At 37.8% G+C, this 24,966-nt stretch overlaps 1 protein-coding gene and 1 long non-coding RNA gene across 5 annotated transcripts; one reads left to right on the top strand and one right to left on the bottom strand.

Annotated features, from left to right (window-relative positions):
- The first annotated feature begins 31 nt into the window (after positions 1–31).
- On the top strand, positions 32–23,220 carry LOC115622498 (GTPase-activating protein). Of its 2 annotated transcripts, XM_030516444.1 has the most exons (6): positions 32–509; positions 16,730–18,435; positions 18,646–18,878; positions 19,260–19,265; positions 19,390–19,585; positions 21,106–23,220. In XM_030516444.1, exons 1-6 carry the CDS (start codon positions 290–292, stop codon positions 22,228–22,230), a joined length of 3,486 nt encoding a protein of 1,161 aa, XP_030372304.1. In that variant the 5' UTR covers positions 32–289; the 3' UTR covers positions 22,231–23,220. The 2 variants fall into 2 exon arrangements, with proteins under 2 accessions (XP_030372304.1, XP_030372305.1); XM_030516445.1 differs by lacking the exon at positions 19,260–19,265 and having other exon boundaries at positions 33–509.
- Positions 1,431–2,297, bottom strand: LOC115622499. Of its 3 annotated transcripts, none has more exons than XR_003995349.1 (3): positions 2,162–2,297; positions 1,860–2,105; positions 1,431–1,723 (listed from the first exon to the last, which is right to left on the bottom strand). It is a non-coding gene; the product is annotated as an uncharacterized LOC115622499 (long non-coding RNA). The 3 variants fall into 3 exon arrangements; XR_003995348.1 differs by having other exon boundaries at positions 2,188–2,296; XR_003995350.1 differs by having other exon boundaries at positions 1,431–1,717; positions 2,188–2,296.
- Positions 23,221–24,966: the final 1,746 nt, after the last annotated feature.

Below are 24,966 nucleotides of genomic sequence, written 5' to 3'. Positions count from 1 at the left end.
GTTTCGTTCGAACGGTAGGGTTGTGTCCGCGCGCGTCGCGCTTACATTTTTATTTCGTTTTGCACCGCTTACTGCGTAGGTGTCCCGTGTAAAATTACAAATTCACAAGTGTTAACAGCAAATAAACAGTGCGATGTTGAAATCATTTATGTACATAATTCAAGAGAATCAATCACAAAACGCATTTATCGCAATATTGGCGGCATAAAAAGCCAAGAAATCAACCAATTTCTCTCTCAATACAAATAATTCTATTCCAAATGCAACACTGTGGCGCAACACCAACACAATGCTGTTGAAAAAGAAACGCTTTATGTACGTAGAGCAGGACGGCAGTATAGACAACATTGCTGTTTTCAAACCAAGCAACAACAGCAACAGCAGCAGCAGCAATAACATCAACAGCAGCAGCAACAGCAGTGTTGTTTGTGTTAGTGGCAGTAGTTATGGATCCAACATGGCCGATACACGCGAAGTACGCATTGTGGAGCAATTAAAAGTGAAAATTGGTATGTAAATTAGTGTAAATCAATGAAAAACTGCGCGCAAACATTAAATACGATGTATGTGTACTGTAAGTTATTGAAATTCGTTCGCTTGCGCTCATATTTCTTTATGAAAAGTGTATTGGAATTTATGCGCGTCGCTTCCTACGTACTGCGGCCCAGAACCAATGTTAAGCGGTCAATAATAATATGAAACAAGTACCAAAAGCAAAATGTAACGACAAAAGTGACTAAATAAATACATTAAATGTGCAATAATATAACAAATGATATTGAAATATTATTTAAAAGTGCAGCAAATATATCTTTTGGCTGAAAATGCATTGTGTGTGAGGTAGCAGCGTGCGGTGCTGCTCTGGCACATGAATCAATTGCTTGGTGCTATCTTGCTCTTGTACAAGTGCACATTGGGAGATTCGTTCGTGTGTGTTTGTGGGTGTAAGTGTGTATGTGTGTTGTTGGTGCAAGCAACCGCGGCAACAAACCAACAACAACTTTGTCTTGTTGTTGGCAGTTCCAGCCACAGCAGCCAACACAAATACATGCATACGTTCATACAAATAAAGCTAGTTCCGCTGGCTTTTTTAATGCCCTATTCCTTGTCTCCCTCTCTGCTGTATCTCACCTCAACAGACTGACTGTTACGGCATCGCCCCGCTGCCGCGTGCAGCGCCCCTTTTTGTGAATGAATTTCGTTTAAATGTGCTCGTGTGTGTGTTGGCACATGCGCTGGAGCGTCATCATACACACACACACACTCACACAAATGAAAACACACCTCTGTTAAGCGAAATACTGGCAAGCAACAATGTGTGGGTTTTTTCATGAATGGAATTCGAATTCGGTGTACTTTTCTCTGCCTGCTGCTGCCGCCTACCACAAGCTGCTTCTTCTTTTCATTCTTTACAAAACACACACATATACTTAACAAATACAAGTGCAAATTTTTTATGAATGATTATCATGACAGCTAAAGTGTGATGTACATTTGCTGATAACGTCGTTCGTGGCGTTTCATTAGCTTTCATTAAGGAAAACACAACTCACATACATACGCAATCTATGGCGCGCCTCTATAAAATACACTTTGAATTACGCGCCGCCTTCAGGCGTATGTACATATATATGTATGTATAGACTGGTATCAAAAAGGTCAATATTGTCGTTGCCAGCGCGTGCCTTATGAATGGAGCAGCATTGAGCTCTTTCGTCTGTAACTGTAAATAGTATCAGATTAGAACTGGACAAAAGTAATTTTAAGCGATAAAAAGCGTTTAAAATAAAACATTAAATTCAAAATAAACTTTAGTAGATTTAAAACTTAAGTAAATGTTGACCGTGAAATGTGATTACCCAAAATTAGAGGAATCTGAATCCGCTGCCCACCCTTCACTGTGAGTTTTGCATTTGGTCATCATGGTTCGTATTCCCAACCCGTGACTTTTAATAATCACCATCAGGTATGGCAGCAGCATTCTCAATATGCAGTTTTCTGTCAAGTCATTCCCATTCCCTATGACAGCTATACTATATAGCGATCTGACACATTATCTGTCGCAAAAAGCCTGGGGGCAAAGTTCCAACGCGCTAACTCTGAAACTGGAAGAAGTAAATAGAGGCGGACTCGACATATCATGCTGGGTGCATGTACATACATATATGTATGTGTATTCCAGCTTACCCATTAAAACCACTCACTCTTACTCTTTTCTGTGAAGGGTATACATACTTGTATGTATATGTAAATAGGTCTTCAAACTATTGTTAAAAATGAAAAAAAAAAAAAAAACCTACTTTTTTTAAATAATCTACATGAGACAATATGTTTGCGACATGAATATCATTACCGGACACATAGAGAAAACATATTTAATCTACAAATGATTAAAAGTGAATGTGACTGTCTAGATTATCAATAGAAAAATTCTTAATGCCACAAGAAGTCAACCTATTGCTTTAATAGAAAATATGTGCAGACTTGATATCGCAATGTAAATACTCTAAAGATTGTTATTTATAGCATTGATTAGGAATTTCAAATATTCTTACCACTAATTGATGATTTGCCGAGCAAAAAGTATTTTCTACTACATTGTATATGTATGTACATACTATATATACATTGCTATGTATAATGTAAATGTGTCTCTATATCTTTAATAATTTGCGCTTATCTACATACGTATACAGTTACACACCCCACACACACAATCAAGCACACTTGTTAAGTCCCTCGACCGTTGGTTGCGGTTATTTGGAGTACTTGACTGGTTTTACATTTCCTGTATCGCCTTTTTTTGTACCGCTTAAAACGTCGCTTGTTTAGTTGTGTGGAAGAAAAAAAGACCAACGAAAAATGGGAACCACATCCCAAAAAACGTGCGACAGAAAAAAGGGTTGTCATACAGTATATATGTACATACATATGTATGTTTATGTGTCTGTGATGCCCTCATTTGCCTGATCCATCCGTTCGTATTCACACCTGCATGGCCCCCAAAAAGAGCAGAGCAACAACAACAGCAATAAGAATAACAAGACAGGCAGCAATGTTGCTGCAAATAAACACACATATCTTGATAAATTTATTTTTACCTTTTATTATTTATGCCCCAACGGACACACAACGCACACACAAAGTGTATGTTGTATGTATACCTAGGGGCCCGCTGCTTTGGTTTACTTTGAATTTCATTTTCCTCCTAAACAATTTCAATCTTTTGCGCTGTCGCTTCCATAAGCAGCTTTTGCCATGCCTTCTCGGAGGCACATAAATTATATGCAAAGCGTTGTTGCAATAACAGCAACAACAAGCAAACATTGTAGCAGCTTTTGATTTCCGTTTCCCATCACATGAATTTCCTTTCTTTCGTTCGTTTGTGCGGTTTTGTGTGCTTTGCCAACCCATTCTCGAGCATCGTACAACTTTTGCTTTTCTGCTCCCCTTGCAAAGTCTTCTTAGCACTTCTGTTGTTATTATTGTTGCGGTTTTTTTGCGTTTTTTTCACGCTTCAATTGTTTTCGCATGCGCATCTGTCTTGTCTGTCTCTCAGCCTTCTGTCTTCCACTTTTGCAGCACCGGATAACTCTTGTGTGTTCTTCTGCCCGCCCTTCTGCTGTTAACCTGGCACTGTTCACACTATGTAAAGATTTGCATGCAATGTTAAGTTCACAATGTAGCTGATGGCAGTGCTGAAAGAAACAGAGAACCAATATTTCATACGATCTGATCTAAATAGTGAAGCTTCCTTTTTGACTAGTCTAGACTGAGCGGCGTCAGGCTAGCAAATCCCATATACTATGCGTATGCAGGGCATTAACCCTATAAAGATAAGATATGCGTCTCTGATTGTTAGGCTTGCTTGCATCGTATATGTAAATCATATCACTTTTACATACCTGTTGTGATACTTCCATAACGATCAGTTATATTATTGTTATTATCGAAGTTATTATATAAACCAAATTTCCTGTATGTACATTTTCCTTCGAAACGTATATTAACTGTTCTTAGAAATTCCGTTTATCTTGCTTCGGAAATTTTTTTTAAAACCTTATCTTCTATAATATGCCATATATATTATATATATATATTTATAATACTGTTCAAATAATATTAAGTATTTCAATGATTCATAATTTATATAGGGGTTGAAAACAGAGAAATGCGGGAATGTTAAGTGTTTCTAGTGCACCTAATACTCAAAACAAGTCTTTGTTGGATTCAAAAAGCATTAGTACCCTTTAATAGTTTTCAGTTTTCTACACAATGCATATATGCATGTATATATTGTAAACCTTAGTCATTTATGAAGAATTTGACTTGCTACCATGCCCGCATTAACATACACAGTACATATATAGTATATTTCATAATTTTTCTTTTGTCCACATAATGCCTGCAGAAGCTCTCTTCTGTTACCCAACTCCCGCCATTCTTTTCTCTAGAACATTAAATATATATGTGGTGAAACACATCTTGAATTTTATGTAGCGCTGGCTATATTTAAAAACACGAGCCACATATCTAAAAAAAAATATACATATATACTTTATATTTATGTTGGGTGATACGCACATGGTTTCTGTAAAATTTAATTTATTTGAATGAAATGAAATGTAGCATCCAATACAATCATTCCTTAATAAACAGCTGCATACGCAATCTTTCAGATAATTATAATGGCAGGTGTTTTAAAGCAGAAGATTACAACGCTGGTGCTTAATATTCATTATAAACACGTTTTGTATTATGGCGTTACCGGTTGAAGAATTCCTTTGTAAAATCATTTATCCTAAGTTATTAAAGTTTCAGTTGCTTAAATTTATAGATAGAATTCTCTTCAGTAGCCATATGCTTCTATGTATATGTATATTATTAATTACAAACTGAAAGAGAAATGTAACCAGAGTTCCACAATCTCTAAAAGTCTAACATCCACTCCCGCCACCCAATATTATCCTAATTAAAACGATTTTATAAAAAAAACCTGATATTGAAATCAATCAACAAAATATACTTTTCTCCCATCGAAATATAGTCTAGAAACGTCACTGAATACCTGCTATGTACAAATACATATGTATATATTACATATGTATATAGATGCATATGTGCATATGTAAATATCAACTACTATGAATGTAGATATGGATGTACTCGTACATAGCAGAACGCACACCTTTGGTTTGCAAAACTTTGCTGGCACTTCTTTACAGCTACAACGACGGCCTCCAATGCGCAATCTTGCGTCCGTTCGCCGGTCCGCCTCGACAGTCTGCCGTCTACCCGTCTGTCTGCATATTTTCTCGAGTTTCATATTTCCACTTCATTATGCTTGCATGCTTAATAATACTTCCACTTCGTGCTCAGTTTCAATTATACTACACACCGACACACGCATACTTGCAATTTCGCTTTTTTTCCTATATGTATTCCTACTGCATTTTGCTTAAGCTTTCCATTTTTTCGTTGTTGTTGCTTTTTGTTGTATGGTTACTGTTGCGATTTCTACATACTGACCGAATTTAGCGTAATATTTTTTCCACTTAATTAAAATGTTTAGCGCATAACCTAAATTTCATTTTCTATATGTAAAAATTGAAAAGAGATCCGAGACCCTCACGCCCGCTCTGTGAATAATTGCCACATAGACGACGATTGTTGATATTGTTGTGGCTTTTTTGTTTTTCCTATCACCTATAGCCAATTTGTTAAAGGCTATGCCAGAGTTCCAATGTTCTTCATCAGCATGATTCCACGAAGCAATACTATGCAAGCAGATAACTTGTTAGACTTAAAAACCCAGTGATAATAATCTTGGCACAAAAATTTAACTTATACAAAACAAAAGCACGCTTATTACAGCACATTTCAGATAAACTTAAGTGAATATATATTTATATATATAGAGCTTATATTACTAAACATTATTTCATTTACTTGAATAGAAAGGAAATTATAATTCATCTCCTCCGATACTTTAAATAATGAGAATTTAAAAATTACCTTCAGAGAAAATAAAAAGAGTTGGACTGAATTTTCTATACGATTTACTAATAACAGAAATGCAGGATCCATTAAGAATAATGTTCTCTACAATAGTATGCAAACCAATCCGAGAGTATTTTCATATTTTAATCTCTTTTGTATATGCCGGTTTGCGAAACGCATTCTGCTTCAGTTAACCATGAAGCCCAGTAATAGAATCTCAAAAACCAATAATAATCAACTTTGTAGGTGATTGTGGGCAGCGGTACCTATATTCGGTTGCGCCTTACCACATTTATTTAAGTGTTTTCTACGGGCGCAGTTGCAGCTTTGGCACGCTGATTAAGTTAGCTTTGTTGGTGGTGGTGGTGGTGATTCATGGTTGCTCCAAGTCAGAAATAGACAACGCGCCGGCGCATTACTCATTTAAAAAAGACTGAAAGCCACAGTCACTGACTCACACACTCGAGGGAGAAGGTCTAGAGATATTGCGTGGCATATGCAAAAACATCGAAGCATTTTACATGACACCCAGTTGACAAAGTCGTCGTTAAGTTGTCATCGCAGTAAAGACCACACGCACCAGAGATTTCGATGAACTTGAGTGGAAGAGAAGCTCCAGTAGTAGCAGTAGCAGTAGTTGGGTCGCGTTTTTATTGCTGCTGTAGCTTAACACAAATAAATATATTTTGTATCACTCGCGAATGACAACAACAATAAATAGTTTAACTAAAAAAGGCAATTAATTAAAAGCCGGTTGCTGCCGCTGCTGCCATTGGTAGCCACTGGCCAGCTTGTTGGCCAAGGCACCAACCAGTTGTAAGTGAGTTCTACTTCAACTCTGTTTGTTGACAATTAGTCTTGACCGCTTGTTCTTATCTTTTCTACGTATATGTCGGGCTCTTGGGCAGCTCTTAAATCATTTTTCTAATATTTTTTAAACACATACTCGCACATTACAAGTCGCTTAGTGCCGCTCTGTTCTAATGGTTCGTTGGAGAACAATTAAAATGGCATATTTTCAGTTGGAAGAACAAAACAAAAAAGTATAAAAAAAGAGGAAAAAACGAACATATAAAAGCAAGCGGCATTGCAGCCTACAGACATTAATTAGTTAAAATGGTTTGACGCTTGTTGCCATTGGCGTTGTTCAGCAGCGGCCGAGAAGAAGAAGAAGCAGACACTTTAAAGGCGGTACAGTGTATTGAGGTGTATGATGAATAGCGTTTTTGGTTTATCACGCAAAGTCTAATATTAAATGTGGCACGGACATCCATATTCATATTATTCTATTTTGTACAAAAATCATTTTAAATTAGTATTTCAAAATCAGATGCCAAGATTTTTTACTTTTACACCCACCACCCATTATGTATTTGAAATACACTTTTCATTCGGTATTGGTTCATCTCTCTATACATTCAAATAATTTGGCCTTTAAATTAGCTCCACGGCTTACACCCACCACCCATTATGTATTTGAAATACACTTTTCATTCGGTATTGGTTCATCTCTCTATACATTCAAATAATTAGGCCTTTAAATTAGCTCCACGGCTTTGTTCTACTATTTCCCAACACATGGTCCCAAGGTGCGGCGAACATTTTGTTGTTGTTGGCCGGCCCCAGTCACTCTGCTTCTAAAGAACATCGCGTCGTACACACGCACACATACACAGACACACAATTTTATGTAATTAGCGCGTTACTAAAATGCTTTTTATCCAGGCCAGTCGTCTCAAAAGTTGTCGCCGTTGTTGCTGTTGTTGTTGACAAAAACAAAGGCACAACAACTTGAACGTGCATTGACTTTTGTGGCTGCTCTAACATCTCCAACAACAACACCAACAATAATAACAACATTGCTCTAGTGAGATGGACTTGAGTGACTGGCGATCATCAATGTTGCTGTCATTGCTGTTATTGTTGTTGTTGTTGGGGCTGCTGTTGATTAACATCAAAAGTTGACAACGTCATCGATGCGCCGCTCCGCTTGTCTTCTGTTGCTTCATCTTCTTCTGTTGATGGCTATGATGATTAACATTTTATGTGTTGCTTTCTTTTTCTCTCTTTCGCTCTCCACTTGGGGGAACTGCACTTGGTAGCAACAACAATGGGCCAGATTGCTGCTATGTGTGTGTTATACATATTACACATTTGTTGTTGTTGTTGCCGCTGCTTCTTCGGTTGCTTGTTTTATGACTTAACGCTTGACCTCTCTCTGTGCCGCACTTTGATGTTAACATTTACATTGCTGCTGCTGTTGTTGTTGTTGTTGGGGTCAGAGGCATGAGTCGCGTCTGCTTCAGCATGTCTGAGACCCTTGCCAAGGCTTCACTTTGAACTTCACGCTGTGTTGCTGCCTCGCTGCATGCTCTGGCGCTATTCCATGCTACTACGTACATATATCTTCTCCATATATTTTTTATTACTTCCACTCGTACGTCGTAGCTGGCATCTTGTAATTTGTAATTAAAATTATGCTGTTTTATTTTTCTTTTATTACATTTGCCCAAGCATTATTAATTTTTACGCAATTATCTGTGCTGTCGTTTGCTTTGTTATTCTTCTTGTTGCATGTGTCGTTTGTTCAGAACTCTTGAGGGGTAGGTAGTAAATCTGTTGTTGTAAATGTTGGCGGAAGTGTCAAGGGCTTGGCTTCAGAAAATAATGATCGTTGTTAAAATTTGGTTCCAATGTCCCAGGTGATGGATGCTGGAGTTCGCTAGAATGGTTTGGAAAATAAAATTATATTCTCGCGACAATTAAGATCACTCGAGATAAGGTTTACTTCAGTAACAAGTGATTATTTTTTATAGATGTACAGATGGTGCCTCTCCGTTATTCTACTTTAATCAATTAATAATCGTTTGCTGTTTCCTAAACAAATATTATTACAATTACGAGAATACATATCTTTTTCAATTATTGAATGTAGTTGTAACAATATTAAAAATTTACTTCAAAAGTAGAATTGAAATTAAAACAATTCTCTTTCTACTCTCCACTCTTAGCTATTGGGTAGGGCCAAACACTTGAAATTTTCTTAAATGCAACAGATACATAATTACATATATTTGTATCCATAGATTACACTATGTATACATACATATGTAAGCATTGATTGAGTTATGTATTTGCAAACCTTCGACGAAAAGAGTTCGTTATTTAGCTTTAAATGACAAACCCACATTGAATTACCAGGTGCGCGCGACGCACCGAAATTCCGTGGGCGTTTTTACATAAACTTATATACATATGTGTATTTACATTAATTTTCATTTATTTATTTATATATAAACGCCACTATGATTGTTGCTTTTGTAAACGGCGTGATGGCGACGATTGCGACGCCAGTTGACGTTTCTAATGAATAACAATTGTTGTAGTTGTTGCTAAATGTAATAGGCGTCTATTTTGGTCATATCACAAGCGTCAGGCGGGCGGGCGGTCGTCTTGATGCGAGTCGTGAGTGCCTCCGTCCCGTGCCGTCCCACTCAAGAGTCTGTCGTGCCAACGTCACATTTGTCACTTAGTTTGAAGCTCAATTTGGTCGACTGACTTGACGAAATGACTGCTTGACGACTGACTCTGACTGCTGGCTGACTTCTGAGCGGTTGTGACTGCTCTGCTCGGTCGGGTAGTCGTCTATTTAGCTGACTTGACTGATTGCCAGGCATGGATAATTGAAGGTTAATAACGCCAAAAAATGAGCAACTTGAAGAGTTGTGCAAGCAAAGCATATTATAAAACAAAAAATGAAAATGACAAGATGCCTGAAATAATATATTTATAATTAGTTGGTAGTTTAGGCAACAAGAAGAAAATGAAAATTCATTGGGAAAATGGAGAAATAGCAGACTTACATAAGCAAACTTTAAGCATTTGTTAAATGGCACGGAAGATGCAAACAGCATAGATTTATTACTCATTCGAAGCGTTGGCGCTTTCTGGCATTGATATTGGCAATGGAATTAAGTCAAGTTGATAAATAACATGTGTGCAGGCCGTAGGCAAATTCTTGTTACAATAAGCAACAACAACGACAATAAAGCCAGACAATCGACCAAAGAGAAATGATCATGACGCGTTGATGAAAAGCCATAAACACGCGAAGCCAAACAACAGACAATAACGAAGGCAAGAAGGGGCAGCCAGCAAGGCACAAGAAGATTGTGAGGATGGATGGATGGATGAGAAACGTAATCAGACCGGAAATCGATCAGCACGTACTCAGACACACACATACACGCACACAGACATAAAGGGCAAACAGCCCAGCCACAAGTCAGACATAGATATAGGCAGAGAAACACACACGTTGTTGCCACAAATGCAGGAGCACAGCCACAAAGATGATGATCTTGATATTGACGCTGAAGCTGATGATCCCAGAAACAGGTTTCGGTTTTAGATTCGGTTTCTTCAGAGCTCAATTGAATTATAATTAATACATAGTACAGAAGGGGGGTAAAAAGGGATAATGCATTCGATTTAGAGCAGCAGCAAGTGAAGTGAGAATTGGATAGGCCATAAAACAGGCTATTGGTTAAACTACCGACTTTTAACTTGTTTCTTTTCCTGTGTGTGCGTGTGTGCAGTGAAAGGGTTTACATTATTAATGGCATACTCTTAACTAAGGACAAGCGGAAAAAGGAAGTCATTGCAAGCGGTCTGGCTATAGAAATAAGAACACTTAAGGCAGGTGAACAGCAGGAAAAAGTGAAGAGACGAGTAAGGAAGGAAATGTAAGCTTGTGCCAAAAGCAGCAAAAAACAAAAGGGAGCTGCGACAAAGACTAAAAGCAGCGAAGTGAGGAAACTGGTCACTACTGACTAGAGGCAGAAGTGATGCCAAGTCTTTTGTTTCTGTTAGTGAAATATATTCCAAATAGTGATAAAGAACTTAGGGTTTTTAATGCATTTTAGCTTTAAATCTTGGGTTGTTACATTTCTCTATTAGGTGTGCAAATTCTATAGAAGTACTGCAGCGTTTGCTTTATAAAAACACGATGACTTCTCAGCTTTTTTGCGCATTCCATCTACAAGTATGAGCGCAAATATTTTGGAAAGTAAAAGAGCCAGAGCTTCTAAATTTGTTTTGTATTTTTCCTGTTGTCAAAATGAAGTTCCGGCACAGTAAAGACTGAACGGTATATTTAAAGAACTGAGATATAAAGTTTGGCATTTTTTTTTACTAATATTCAATTTGGAATGATTTTTGTAGAACGTAGATATTTTGAATTTGAGCAATATCTATGAACTGAACTGAGAGTCGCCAGACAGTGACTATTAAATAAGAATATCAGTAATGGGACTTAATGGGAACACCGATGTAATTACGAAATCTCACCAACCCGACTGTTTTTTGCAACTAAATGGCAACACTGTTGTCTTTGAAAGCTAAGCCTACCAATGTCTGGGGGGTGGTCGGTTGGAGCGGATGGAGGGGGACTGCAGGAAGTTGCTGCCGTTTGTGTCTGGCAGAGGGCGGCGACCGCGATGAAACACCTTTAGTGCTCACATCTACATGAAGTGCTAAGAAAGAACACAAACACACATACACACACACACACACACAATATTTTGCGAGTGTATCTGTGTTTTTGCGACAGGAAGCTGACGTTTAGACTACCGACCAACCGGCCGGGCGAGACATCGCTCTGTAAATCTTTCATCCGCTACCGGCGGCTGCGATGACGACGAGAGAGCAGTAACAAAAACTGGGGAAAAAAAAAATTTATCTCTATTTCCGTTCTTTTGCATAAGAGTTGCTGCTTTTTGTATCATTTGCTTTTATTTTTTTATTTAGAATTTATTACTATGCGCCTCCTCCTCCACGGCAACGAACACACTGAAATAGAGACAAGCAGACAGACACACATTTTGCTTTATTTTTCTCGCCTGTTTCCTTCTTTATTTTTACTGACAGACAGACTGCTCTTGAAGTAATCGCCTCATTAATTCGCGCGAGTTTCATGCTGCACTGAATCAATTTGCATATTCTGCAAAAAAAAAAAAAGAAAAAACAAAAAAAGAAAATCGAGCAACAGAAAAAAGGAAAAGCAAAACAAGGCAAACGAGAAGAGAAGAAACGGCAAATGAAATCTACTTACACAAAGTCTTTAAATTTAATTTTCTGCCGTTCTGTCTGCTGTGGTTGCGACTGCATTTGAAGTTGTGAGTGTTTGAGTATTGGAGAGGGGGAGGGAGAGGGGAACAAGTCTATGCGTGAACGAAGGAAATCATGAAAATTGAAAGCATTTAATGAGTCGTCGTGAACGCCAGGCCTCCTATTTTGCACTTATCTACTTATAAGTACACACTCTCTATAATAGAGCTGATGAAATTGCCAGGGTGGCTATAGTCATATAGTATTGGCGGGGATTTCCATGGCATTGACGCAGTGTGTGGCAAATTTCAAAGTCATCTTGGCCAAAAAAATTGGCAATGGAACTAAAAATAAAGTAAACATGCTGATTATTTGGAAAAAAGCTAAAAACTGATAGCATGATTGTCTCAAAATAAAACGTATCTTCTACTGCTTGCATTACTATAAATAGCATTTTAAAATGTTTTGATAGTTCTGCGAATCTGATAGCAAAATTATCTTGAGACTTTGGGAACACAAAGACTAGCCAGCATGGCGTCTTCATAAAAATATGAGTATAATTTCTTTAATAAATAAGATCAAAAGAAAATCGATAGCTGGAATAATTTTTTGCCTGTCTGAACAAATAATACAATTCACAATAAATACATATTACGACAATTTACTATTGCTCTCCAATAAGCAATTCATATTCGTGATGTTAATGTTCAATCACAATCGCGATTAGTGTTGGTGAGCGAGCAGTTGTTTTGAATAATCTAACCGAAATCTATGAACATAAATAAAAATAATAATTTAGTGTTGGGTCGCAAAAATGTGTGAGAAACCTACTTTGAAAGAAGCTTGTAATGCAAAGAAGTCCTAAATTTTAATTTAATTTTTATTTCCTCACTTGGTAATGTACAGCCAAGCAAATTCTTAGAGAGGAATTGAGGAAAATGAATAACAACAATTTATTTGTTATTTTAGATTTGGAAATAAATTTACTTACAGCTATTCGAACTTTGCCCATAAAATCTCGTCATTATTATTTTGCGCTTCCTGTTAATCACATGTTTAAAGACTTCTTGTTCAGCAATGTGCAATGATGACTTAACTTCCGCTTAAAGTTTACGTACCCCAAGAGCCCCAAGAAATATTCCAGCTGCCCCGCTTCCTCTCTTCTGCGCTCTTATTCGCTTGTGTGTGTGTGTAAGTGTGCTTGGAATGCAAACATGTGTAAAATGATACGAGCATATCAAGAGTTTTATTTTGAAATGCAATGCAAAGGAAGGTCGCAATATCGTACGATTTTATGCACGTGGTCAGTGACTCTTTTAATTTGTAGCTAGCTCTGTTATACATACATGTATTGTTTGTCTACATACCATACATACATACATGTGTATGTATGTGTGCGTACATTTGTAGTAGATGTAAATCACAAGCAAAATGTTGCCCGTATATAAGCGACGTAAAATGAATTTTAGATGGACAGAAATGCCAGGTTTGCTGAAATTTTGCTTAAATTTGTACATTCTGCGAAATTGTATGTGAATAAAATAAATTTCCACGTATTTAATTTGAATGAATCGAACTCAACTCTGGGGATTGCATCACTTACATTAAACTAAAAGCTAAATATTGTGTATAGTGGTATATACACATATTTTGTATTTAATCATCACTTAAACAGCATGAGTTGCTGCCTTTAAGCGAGATTCCAATAAAAAGGCAAATAAATTATAAAACACGTCATAAGCAAACACACGAAAGTCCGTCTAGTTGATAAGTGAGCAGCGGCTCGTCGTTGGCCCGGGAGCTAGCTTTGGGGCATAGTGGAATTCCCCCAAACTGGTGAGCAGGCAACAAAAAATTCCACAACAACGACGATGACGACAACAGCAAAAAATATATATAAAAATGTGAAAACAGGCGCCAAATTCATGAATGAAATTTTTGTCGCGCCACACGCGGTCAACTTTTTGCACAAACCACACACCAGTTAGTTGTAGAAAGAGAAAGAAAAAAGTAGCAAATTGGCTGGGCGGTTTTGGTGGAGCAAGAGCTAAAGGGGGCGACGCGTTTGCCTTGCCAAAGCAAAAAAAAAACACTTTTGATTTTCGTCATTTGATTTTATTTATTTGGCGAACGCGCCACATTGCACAGTGGGGTAACGAACAGCATTTTTAGTAAAAATGATACGAATTTCACTAGATCTGCCAAGTTGATTATTGGCAAGCGCCTGCAAATAGTAATAAGGCAATTGCCATAAGTAATAAGACAATTTGTTAAAAGAGAAAGTATCTAAAAGTCTATAATAATTATTGTGAAAAACGTACTGCATCGTTAATATGAAAGCAGAAAACATATTCTTCTTGCACTCCAATTAGAATATTCAGTGCTAACGAAAACTTTTGTCGCAGTTTTCTGATAGTAGTAACATGTACTAATTGCATTTTAAAGTTAAATTCTTCTCGACTATTTCCTAAAAGCCATGCGCTGTGTAGAGCCCACTGCATTTTGCTATAGTCTCTGTTGCTGTTACTTCTGTTGTTATTTTTGCATATACAATTTGTTATTTTTGTTTTCTTCCTTTTCTTCTGAAGCCAGAGAGCTATGTAAGTTTCATTCATAAAAAGCCGCAATGTGACGCCAGCGACGACGTTGACGTTAACGTTAACGGCGACTTCTTCTGTTATCAAGCAGAGTAGTTTTTCTTTCTTTTTCTTGTATACACACACATATTTGTGTGTGTGTGAAAGAAACGACAAAAAAAATTGGTGAGAGCGACGAACGGTGGCGTTGAGCGATGTTGGGGAGCGTAAGTGAGCGTAAAAGTGCCGTTGTTGTGTTGCTTGCATACTAACTAAAAAAGCCAAAACACAAACAACCCATTGATTATTATGACACACACACACACACACACATGCAAATAGCAAGACATGACAATGGATTTTATTTGTTGCTTTTTGGTTACGCGCCGCCTTCAAAAACAAACCAGCTGTGTCAATAATAAGGCCAAAGCTGCTCAACTTTGCTGATGTTGTTGTTGTTGCTGCTGGCAGTCTCATTGAAAAATACATAAAATGGGCGCCATGAACAACAACGAATTTGCACGATATATTGCCTTGCCATTTATGTTGTTTTTTTTTCTTCTTGTGGGCCACATGCCGCCTGACACGCACGCCAACACACGTACGCAATCACATATGTATGTATGTGCAAACATGCATACACACATGTACATAGATATTGGCGAGCGTGTTGTTGCTCATTCAGTTTGCAACATTTCCGCTTGACTGCTGCTAATTTCTTTCATTGAGCAATAGCAGCAGGCAGACACAGACAACAACAACAACCCACCAACCCATTACCGACTCCCCTTTTTTCCCCAACTCCCTTCAACAGATAAACGTACAAAAACACTATGCACTGTGGAATAGAAGGCCACATTTCGTTATGTTTTCTGTCTAAGCTGAGGTATTTAGTTTAGCTGAAGAAAAGTTATTACGAATCGCTCAGTTTTAAGTTAAAAATGCTTAATTAGCGACAAATTAATAGTAATTTTGGGACACACTTTATAATATTATCCTAGCAATAATCAAGTTTTCAGTTCATATTGCTTTATCCTCAAAATTGAATAGCATTAAACAATACCTTATGTTTTATTCCATAGTTCAATCTATATGTTTCTTGAACTTGTAGTTACAACTTATAAAGTCATGTTGTTGCCACGTTTTCGTTGTTGTATTTATTAGCATCCACTAATGCCCGCCAATTATTTTAATTTCCGCATAAAATTCTTTCGTACTTGGTTAATGCAATTGATAAATGCTCGTTCCGTAGAGTCGAAGCTGTGCAAACAATTACCAACGAATGACCACAGGAAGTCACGTTTTAAGCCGACTTACCTTTTCAAAGGTACAAAAAAGCGCAGACCACATAAGGGGCAGTGCTTCAAAGCGGCCGACGAAACGCCAAACAATGCTGAATAAATTGCATTTACATAATTGGCACACACACACACACAATCAAGCATAATTATTTACATATAAGTGTGTGTGTGTGTCAGAACATATGTGCGATTTGTGTGCCAGTCATTGGCTTGTGAGTAGAATCGGTGCAGCGATTCATTCATTTAGTTTTGTGTCAAGGCCATACTTATACCTATAGGCCGGTTGATAAGATTATGCACAACAATAAACATTTGTTGATTGATTGATTGATTCATGAAAGTGGTCAAGGAATCGTATATTATCTCTTAAAAAATAATGCAAATATAAGCAGTTTTATAAAAAAAATATTATGTATGTACATATGTACTATGTATGTATATTTTAGAGTCTTAGCCTCAAATTGTTCATTAACCCATCGGAAAAAAGATTTTGTTTAAAAAGATAGAACAAATTTGATTACAAACCAATTTTTGTAAATTCCTACCGAAAAATATTAAACAATTATTTTAAAGAAGTAATTGAACCTAGGCAGATAAATACTGGCAAAGCGCTAAACAGAGGCAGTGTGGGGACATATCGCCTCCAATAATATTTGTATCTTACAACATCACAAACGATCTTTAACGCTCAATTTGGATATATAGTAAACATTAATTTGCGTTCTGTTCTTTCTTTTATTGCAGGCGATGCGAAAAACCTGAGCAGTCGTAATGCGGCCAACACCAGCTGCAGTACACAAGGGACTCGAGATGTTTATTGCATAATAGCACTGGATCAGGAAGAAATATGCCGCTCACCCATCATCGAACGCACATTAAAGCCATTCTTTGGCGAGGAATATCATTTCATAATACCCCGGCGATTTCGCTATCTATCCATTTACCTATATGATCGTGATATGAAGCAGGATAAGCCGATTGGCAAGATAGCGATAAAGCGAGAGGAGCTGCACAAGTACAATCATGAGGACCATTGGTTCTCGCTGCGACCGGTCGATGCTGACTCCGAGGTGCAGGGCATGGCACAAATTGAGGTGCAATTCGAAAAGGTGCCACAGCCGGTGACGATGACAACGCTCGATGTAAACAAGGAGTTGGGCGGACAGCAGCATCTGCATCACCAGAGTGCACATCAAAATGATTACAAGGAGAACAGCGAACTGAGCAATATACAGAGGTCACTAACCGGTACATCATCGTCCAATGACCAATTAAAGGAGGCGCTGTCTAATACGCATGCGCGTAACTTGCGTGTGGCTATACGTGTGCCTGCCTGTGTTGATCTCTCCAAGAAGCAGGGCAACTGTGATCCATATGTGGTCTTTACCGCCTATTACAACAACAATCAGCAAATAACTAAGCGCACGAAGCGTTGCAAGAAGACCGTCAATCCTGAATTCGATGAGGTTATGTACTTTGATCTCTGTATTAACACAGATGTGGGCAGTACGGCAACAACGGGCAGTGCCATATATCCCATAGAGGTGGCCGATATCAGTGAGATTGTTATAACAGTGTGGCATGGCGCCATGGCGGATAAAATCTTCCTGGGTGAGGTGCGTCTACCCATGCTGAATAAGCAACAACAAATGGCCGTACAGCCGTCTGCCTGGTATTATCTGCAGCCGCGTAGCACAGCAAGCAGTTGTCGTTCGTTGAATGTCGTACCTCGCTCCTGTGCAACGCCACCGGGTACGCGACTAAGCGTGGACTCGACAATTGGATCGCTGCGTCTCAATCTGAACTACACCGCCGATCATGTTTTCCCACTGGCCACCTACGATGATTTGCTCAATCTCTTGCTTGAGTCTGGCGATCGGAAGCCCATTACCGTATCAGCAGTTTCGATACTCGGCGAGCTGGTTTCGGGCAAGACGGAATTGGCACAGCCACTGGTGCGTCTATTCACATATAAGGAGCGCATAGCGTCCATTATTGAAGCGCTCGCCGACTCTGAGATATCAAATCTGACAGATCCCACGACAATATTCCGCGGCAACACACTTGTCTCCAAAATGATGGAAGAGGCTATGCGTTTATCGGGATTGCATTATCTGCATCAGACACTGCGTCCCGTCCTCTCACAAATAGTTGCCGAAAAGAAACCCTGCGAAATTGATCCCTCAAAGGTGAATCGCTCAGCGATCGACACAAATCTGCACAACCTCCAAGACTATGTGGAGCGCGTTTTTGAGGCCATAACGAAGAGTGCAGAACGTTGTCCCAAGGTATTGTGCGAGATCTTTTACAATTTGCGCCGATGTGCCAGCAAGCATTTTCCTCGAAATCTAGAAGTTCGTTACTCTGTGGTATCGGGTTTCATATTTTTGCGTTTCTTTGCGCCAGCCATATTGGGTCCCAAACTGTTTGATCTGACCACAGAACGTTTGGTAAGTAACCGAAAAATCAGATAGTTCTAAAAATTGTCTGCTTATATTTATATCAAAATCGTCCTGTCCGTCTGATCACTGAAATCTTTCTACCCAAATGTTCCAGATACAAAAAAAAAGAACTACTAAACTACTTTTCATTCCATTTTCTGAGATAACTGTAATATCAGAGGCGAATTCTTAGTAATCTAAGTTTTAACTTCTTCACAGGATGCCCAAACCAATCGCACATTAACGCTCATCTCGAAGACCATTCAATCACTGGGCAATTTGGTCAGTTCTCGCTCTTCGCAGCAGCCCTGCAAGGAGGAATACACCGGCGAGCTGTATAAGAAGTTCTGCACGGAAAAACATGTTGAGGCGGTCAAGCGTTTCCTCGAGCAAATTTCCACGCTTAAGTCGGATGATTTTTCCCACAGCGAGCCAGTGGTTCTAAAAGAAGGGTAAGTTCCACTACAGATCAGAAAGAACGTTCTTTCACACTGTTGCTTTTGTTTTTTTGTACCCCTTTGTTAACCTCATTATTACGCATTTGTAACAATAGTACACACACACACAATGAAACATATATATGTATTTCCTTGATTACGCTTTGTTTTTAATTCTAATACGTACTTTCTTTATCTTTCTCTTCTTTTACGCGCGCTGCTTTTGCCAAAAACAAAAAAATATTTAAAATATATTAAAACCACTCCAACAAATCACAAAACTCTCACGCACATGCCAAACAAATTTCCACACACACACACACACAAATCCATTACATACACACACACACATGCATAAAACCATGTCATCAAAATTATACACACTAATGTCTATAGCAAGGGGTAAGAGAAATATTAAAAGAAAAAAGTATTTATTAGTGCCCGTATAAATTATTATTATGAATATTTCATTTGCTCCCCACATGACAATTTTCCAATTCTATTCTTTCTCTTTTCTGCACAACAGCATAATTACCAAATATCCGAAAAATCCGAAACATTTTGGCAACAAGAGCATGCAGCGCTACTTCTGCCTGACCACGCGTTCGCTGAGTTATTCCAACTCGAAGGGCAAGCGACCCAAGTTAGACATACCGCTCGAGGACATTTCCAGTGTTGAACAGCTGAATGATAAAAGCTTCAAAATGCAGAATTGTTTTAAGGTGAGTAAATAAAATGCTAATGTTGGCTTTTATTTGTTTAGAGTAGACGAATTTAAAAGCCAGATAACCAACAAAAATACATTTGTATTTACAATGTGCATTATTACCGGAAATGCACAAGTTTACACAAATGCCATGCAGACGGCACACACACACACAAATACACACGTACGTTGCCGTCTTAGCATATCATGCCATATTTATAAATAGGCGTCGCCAGCGACTCTGCCCACACATCAGCATCAACAACGACAACAACAATACTCACTGTTCATGCAAATAAGTTGTGAGGCTGCCGCGCATGTGTGAAAGAGAGACACAGTGGGTGGGTGAAGCTGCGTCGGTGTTGAGCTGCTGTTTTAACTGTAATTGCTAGTGATGCGCAAGAAGCTACGAAACTGCAATTAACTAATATCGATGACAGACTTATGTTTAAAGAATTACAGATCGATGGCAGACCCATTAAAACAGCGGGCCAGCAGTCGTTGCACACCACTCTATTTTTGAGCTTTTTATTAGCAGCCCTGGTCGCGATCTGTAGGTCAGTCGAACGATATTGGAACACACTTTGAAATTTATTTAACACGATTTGAATGACTTCTTCCTGCTAGCCGTGTGTAGTAGGCGTTAACATTTTTAAAATCCCCGCCACATTCAGGGGTCATGAACAAAATACATACATATGGGAACTTTAATGTTGTAATTAATTAATTTCAATTAACATCGTACATAATGTACTTCGCAAGGAGACCCTTAATAGATTTTTTCCTGTAACAGTATTGTTATAAGAAGTCTCGAAACAGAGCCCATATACTAGTACAATTGTACGTATTTAAAATTTGATTTGTAGCACTCTTACCTTCACGAGATGTTTTTTGTTGGTTATTTTGAAACCAATGAATTCTCATGGCATGAAAGTGAAAAGCAAACAAATTAATTTTAATTGCAAAGGGCAGCCGTATGGGTATGAGCAGAAACAACAACAACAACAAACTTTCACTAATCATTTACAAACAGCAAGACCCGTTGGCTGCTGTAAATGACAACTTGCTGCAATTAAAAGTAATTTGCATTATTATGCAGATGAGTTTGCAGCTAGCCGGCTATCTATCTATGTACGTACATATGTATATACTTATGTATTTATATATTTGTATGTCATATAGTTGCTGTTGTTGTAGACTAAAAAGGGAAATTTCAAAACATTACGCTGCTAATGTTGTTGCCTAGATGAGAATGAAAAACAAAACAGAAGAGGAGCAACGTAAAAAGAATTGTTGTTGTTTATTGTTAGTGTTGTTGCGTGTGAATTCCCAGCGTTATCTATACGTACTACGATTTCTCCATATGGCCGCTGACAATTGTTTTAACCACAAATACAATAGCTACACGTTTGTTTGTTTTGTGTGTGTGAGTGTGTTTGTGTGTAGTTTAGTTCGCACAGAATTTAGCAAAAAGTGAAAAGAACCCTGCACTAATTTACAAACTTTCCATTTGTTTTTATTTCCGCCCCCACACAGATTATAAGCAAAGATCGTCCACTTATAGTGCAGGCAATGAATTGTGTGGAGGAGCACGAATGGATCGAATTGCTGCACAAGATTTGCCGAATTAATTCCATACGCATGCACTCTTTCCATCCATCGGCATTCGTCAGCGGCATCTACAGTTGTTGCGACCGTGCCGATGAGAATGCGCCCGGCTGCAAAACTGTGTCACCCCAAGAGATGTATAGCTTCCAAATGGATTTGGTCACTGCGCTGGATCCACAGCTCGACTTGCAGCGCATACACACGCTCATCATGTCCAACATGTGTCTGTTGGATGCGCTGCTCGATCCGCTTGCGCAACACTTGCCCCCACAGCACAATCCATTGGGGCCGATGGCCACCGCGCTGCAACAGCAATCTCTAACAGTCTATGGAGAGTTCAAAAAGACGATTGAGAAGTTGCGCGAGAAGGCCTATGCCATCGATAGGGATCATCGGGACTACAAGCAGGGCATAACGAGAAAATTGAAATATGGCAGTCCCCAGGCACCGATCGGCGACGACAACTATTATAGTCTGATGCGAGCCGCCGGTCAACTAAACCTGCAACATCATCAGCAGCAGCAGTATCAGCAGCAACAGCAGCAGCAGCAACAACAGTACCACCAACAGCAACAACAGTACCACCAACAGCAGCAGCAGCAGCACCATCAGCAACCACAGCCTGTATTGCCGCAAATGCAGAATGTACGCGCGAATCCATATCAGGCGCAGCAACAACACCAGCAGCAGCAACAACTGCATCACAGCAATCCCAACATGAACGCTTACCACATACACAATCTGCAACATCAGCAACGAGTTCAGCAACAGAATCAGCAGCAAAACATCCAACAGTATTGGCAGCAGGACCAGCCTTTACGTTCCCAACAGCAACTGCACCAACAATTGCAACTGCAACGCCAGCATCAACTGCATCTCAACAACAATATCGTAATCAGCACCCACAACAATAACAACAACAACAACAGTAGTAGCGGTCATGTCTCATCTTCCAGCCCATCATCGACTGCTTCTAGTGTTGCAGCCGCACCCAGCTCTTTGGCCTCATCAGCATCGACGTCAATGCCTCAGCCGGCGAAACCGATTTATTAGCGTTCAAGACTATGCGTATTTGCCATACCAAGAGCGATCATTATGACGCGGTAGATACGCATACAGCCCTTTCTGGCAATTAAGCAAACACATGGTGGTGAGGGGAAGGGCGCTCACAAACTATTTTTCTATCTATATCGTAGAACCGCTAAGAGCTGAAGCTTAAACTATTCTATGCCAACAACCTCTTACTTTACTTAATGATATGATAATGTTAATAGTGCGTGTAACACACTGCCCCCAACAACAACAACAGAAACAACAACAACTTCACACACTTCCATGCTGTGCTTGCTTCCGTACTACAAGAAGAAAAAAAAGAGAAGAACTATTGCTAAAGAATACGTATATTTTTACACACATTCTTGGCTAGCTTTATCCATAATTTGGCTACAATGTTTTCGTTAAAAACTTTATTTGAGAACTATTGGTTAAGTGAACACTTTGATCAACTATCTTTAATTATTTTCCTTCACTGATCTCCCCATTTGTGTACAAATTGATTATGCATCTTAAGCACTTCGATCCGACTTCATCATCTCATTCATAACTTAACCATTAAACGTTCTGGTTCTCCAAGTCGATCGATTTGGAATAAATTACTGATTTCAATTCTTTCCCATTTCTCTATTTCATAACTCGCTAAATAGTCGTCTTCCAATTCGATACCACACTCTTCAGGCGGCATCCTTAGAAATTTGATTTGATAAAGCTAGCTGGGTATAGCTATGTATGTATTTCTTTAATCATGAGCGAACCGTATAGCCAAGGTAACAACAACAACAACAAAAAAACGAGTGTGTAGAGTCGTCGTCGCCTACACCGTGCTGTATAAATAGTTTTATGTGCTAATTTTAAAGCCCTATTTTTAAATGCCTAAATTTTAATGTTAATGCGTAATGCTTAGACTAAGATTTTTTAAATTACCATTTTTTATATACATTTATACGCTTAATTTTTAAGCCTATTTATTTTTTGTATGTGCTAAACTTTATTTATACGCAAAAAACAAACACATACACACACCCACACATAAATAGATATAAAGTATATACCTATATACATACATACATACAACAATATAAGTAATGTTCTACTGTAATATTTGGTTTGTTCTAAGGCCGCGAAAACTGATAACTATTTAAGTCTAGTTACTAAACCCACTCTACAAAATGGAAACGAAATGCTAAGAATTTTTTACGCTAGCCTCGTAAGTTCAATATACAAATTAGCGAAATGAAACATTGTACATACAAACACACACACACACACACGCACATACAACTAAACTTGCACACACACACTCACAAATCCATACATACTTGCATTATACCAGTTATGCTAGGCGTAGTAAAATTTTAAACTAACTAAATGTGTAGTGAGAAATTAGAGAAATAAGGGCAATACATACTATACATATACGAGTACATAATATATAACAAACAGAAACAAATTAATGATTAAAATATTAATAAATTAGCAAGTAAATGTATCATGTAGAAGAGTCTAAACTATTTATACACACACATGCATAAATGTATAACTATAATTTAAATATTTGTGTAATACACACACACACACACACACACACACACATGAAAAGCAAACAACAATTCTAACAAATGTGAATGCTATTTACAAAACTACAAACGTACATACATACATCTACATGTATATTTATATAACTGTCATACAGCTACAAAAAAGAAAAACAACATTATTAGAAAAGTAAAGCGAATAACAAACATGTTATAAACTTTATATATATACATACATACATATATGGTGTATGTATATGTAAAGTCTAGTTTACACGCGCATTGTTAAGAACAAATTTACTTCCATTTTAACTTACAAGCATGCATACACATATGTATATTTATTAAATGCATTTAATTTCACATTTTAAATTTAAATTCGAAAACACATTTATTATGTTGAAAGATCAATCAAAGTTTTGGTTTTGTTAGCTTCAACTTACTTCCACCGATTTGTTTCCAAAGCTCTTCCAATATTTTATTACATTTACGTAATTTACATATACATATGTTTAAAACTATATATATATACAAACACATTACATATATATGTGAAAATCGTTTCATTTCGTCAATTTGCCATAACTAGATTTCATTTCGTTGCTGCATCTTTTTAAAAAAATGTCTTCCTTCTGGTTTTTTTAGATAACACGTTTTGTTTATGCATTCCAATTGTTTATGCATTTTCTCTTGTAATTTGCTTATGTACATAAAATAAATTTAACAACAAAATAAACAATTTTTCATGAAGCCACCAGTATATTGTATGTGGGAGCAGTTCAAGAATTGAAAAATCTCCAGGAAAAGAGAAACAAATTTAAGAAGTGTGGTAGAGTATTAAAATATAATGAAATCGAATTTACAATTCAGTAATAAATTGGTCATTGAGGAGCTCAGCTCAAACAGCAACAAAAGATATGAAAATTTAATTTTGCAATTCAATTAAATCTTACATTTCCATCATCACTTAGAGTTTTAAAACGATGCTATAATAGAATCACTCGTATACGTAAATGTATAAATTTTTTTAATTTTGAACACTCAATAGAAATATTGTGCCTTTTTTATGGAGCTCTTCTTTTCCTGGCCTCTTCCCACAAACCAAATGCTGGACCTTACTATGAAATTTATATGCAGTTTACTAATTTGTATTGCACTGATGTTTAAGTTTATGTTTAGTTTTATTTTCGGTATACTT

Source organism: Scaptodrosophila lebanonensis, unplaced genomic scaffold, assembly GCF_003285725.1.
Source record: "Scaptodrosophila lebanonensis strain 11010-0011.00,11010-0021.00 unplaced genomic scaffold, SlebRS2 tig00000043-arrow-pilon, whole genome shotgun sequence".
NCBI classification, from domain to species: Eukaryota; Metazoa; Arthropoda; class Insecta; order Diptera; family Drosophilidae; genus Scaptodrosophila; species Scaptodrosophila lebanonensis.
This window is presented reverse-complemented; position numbering and strand designations above follow the sequence as displayed.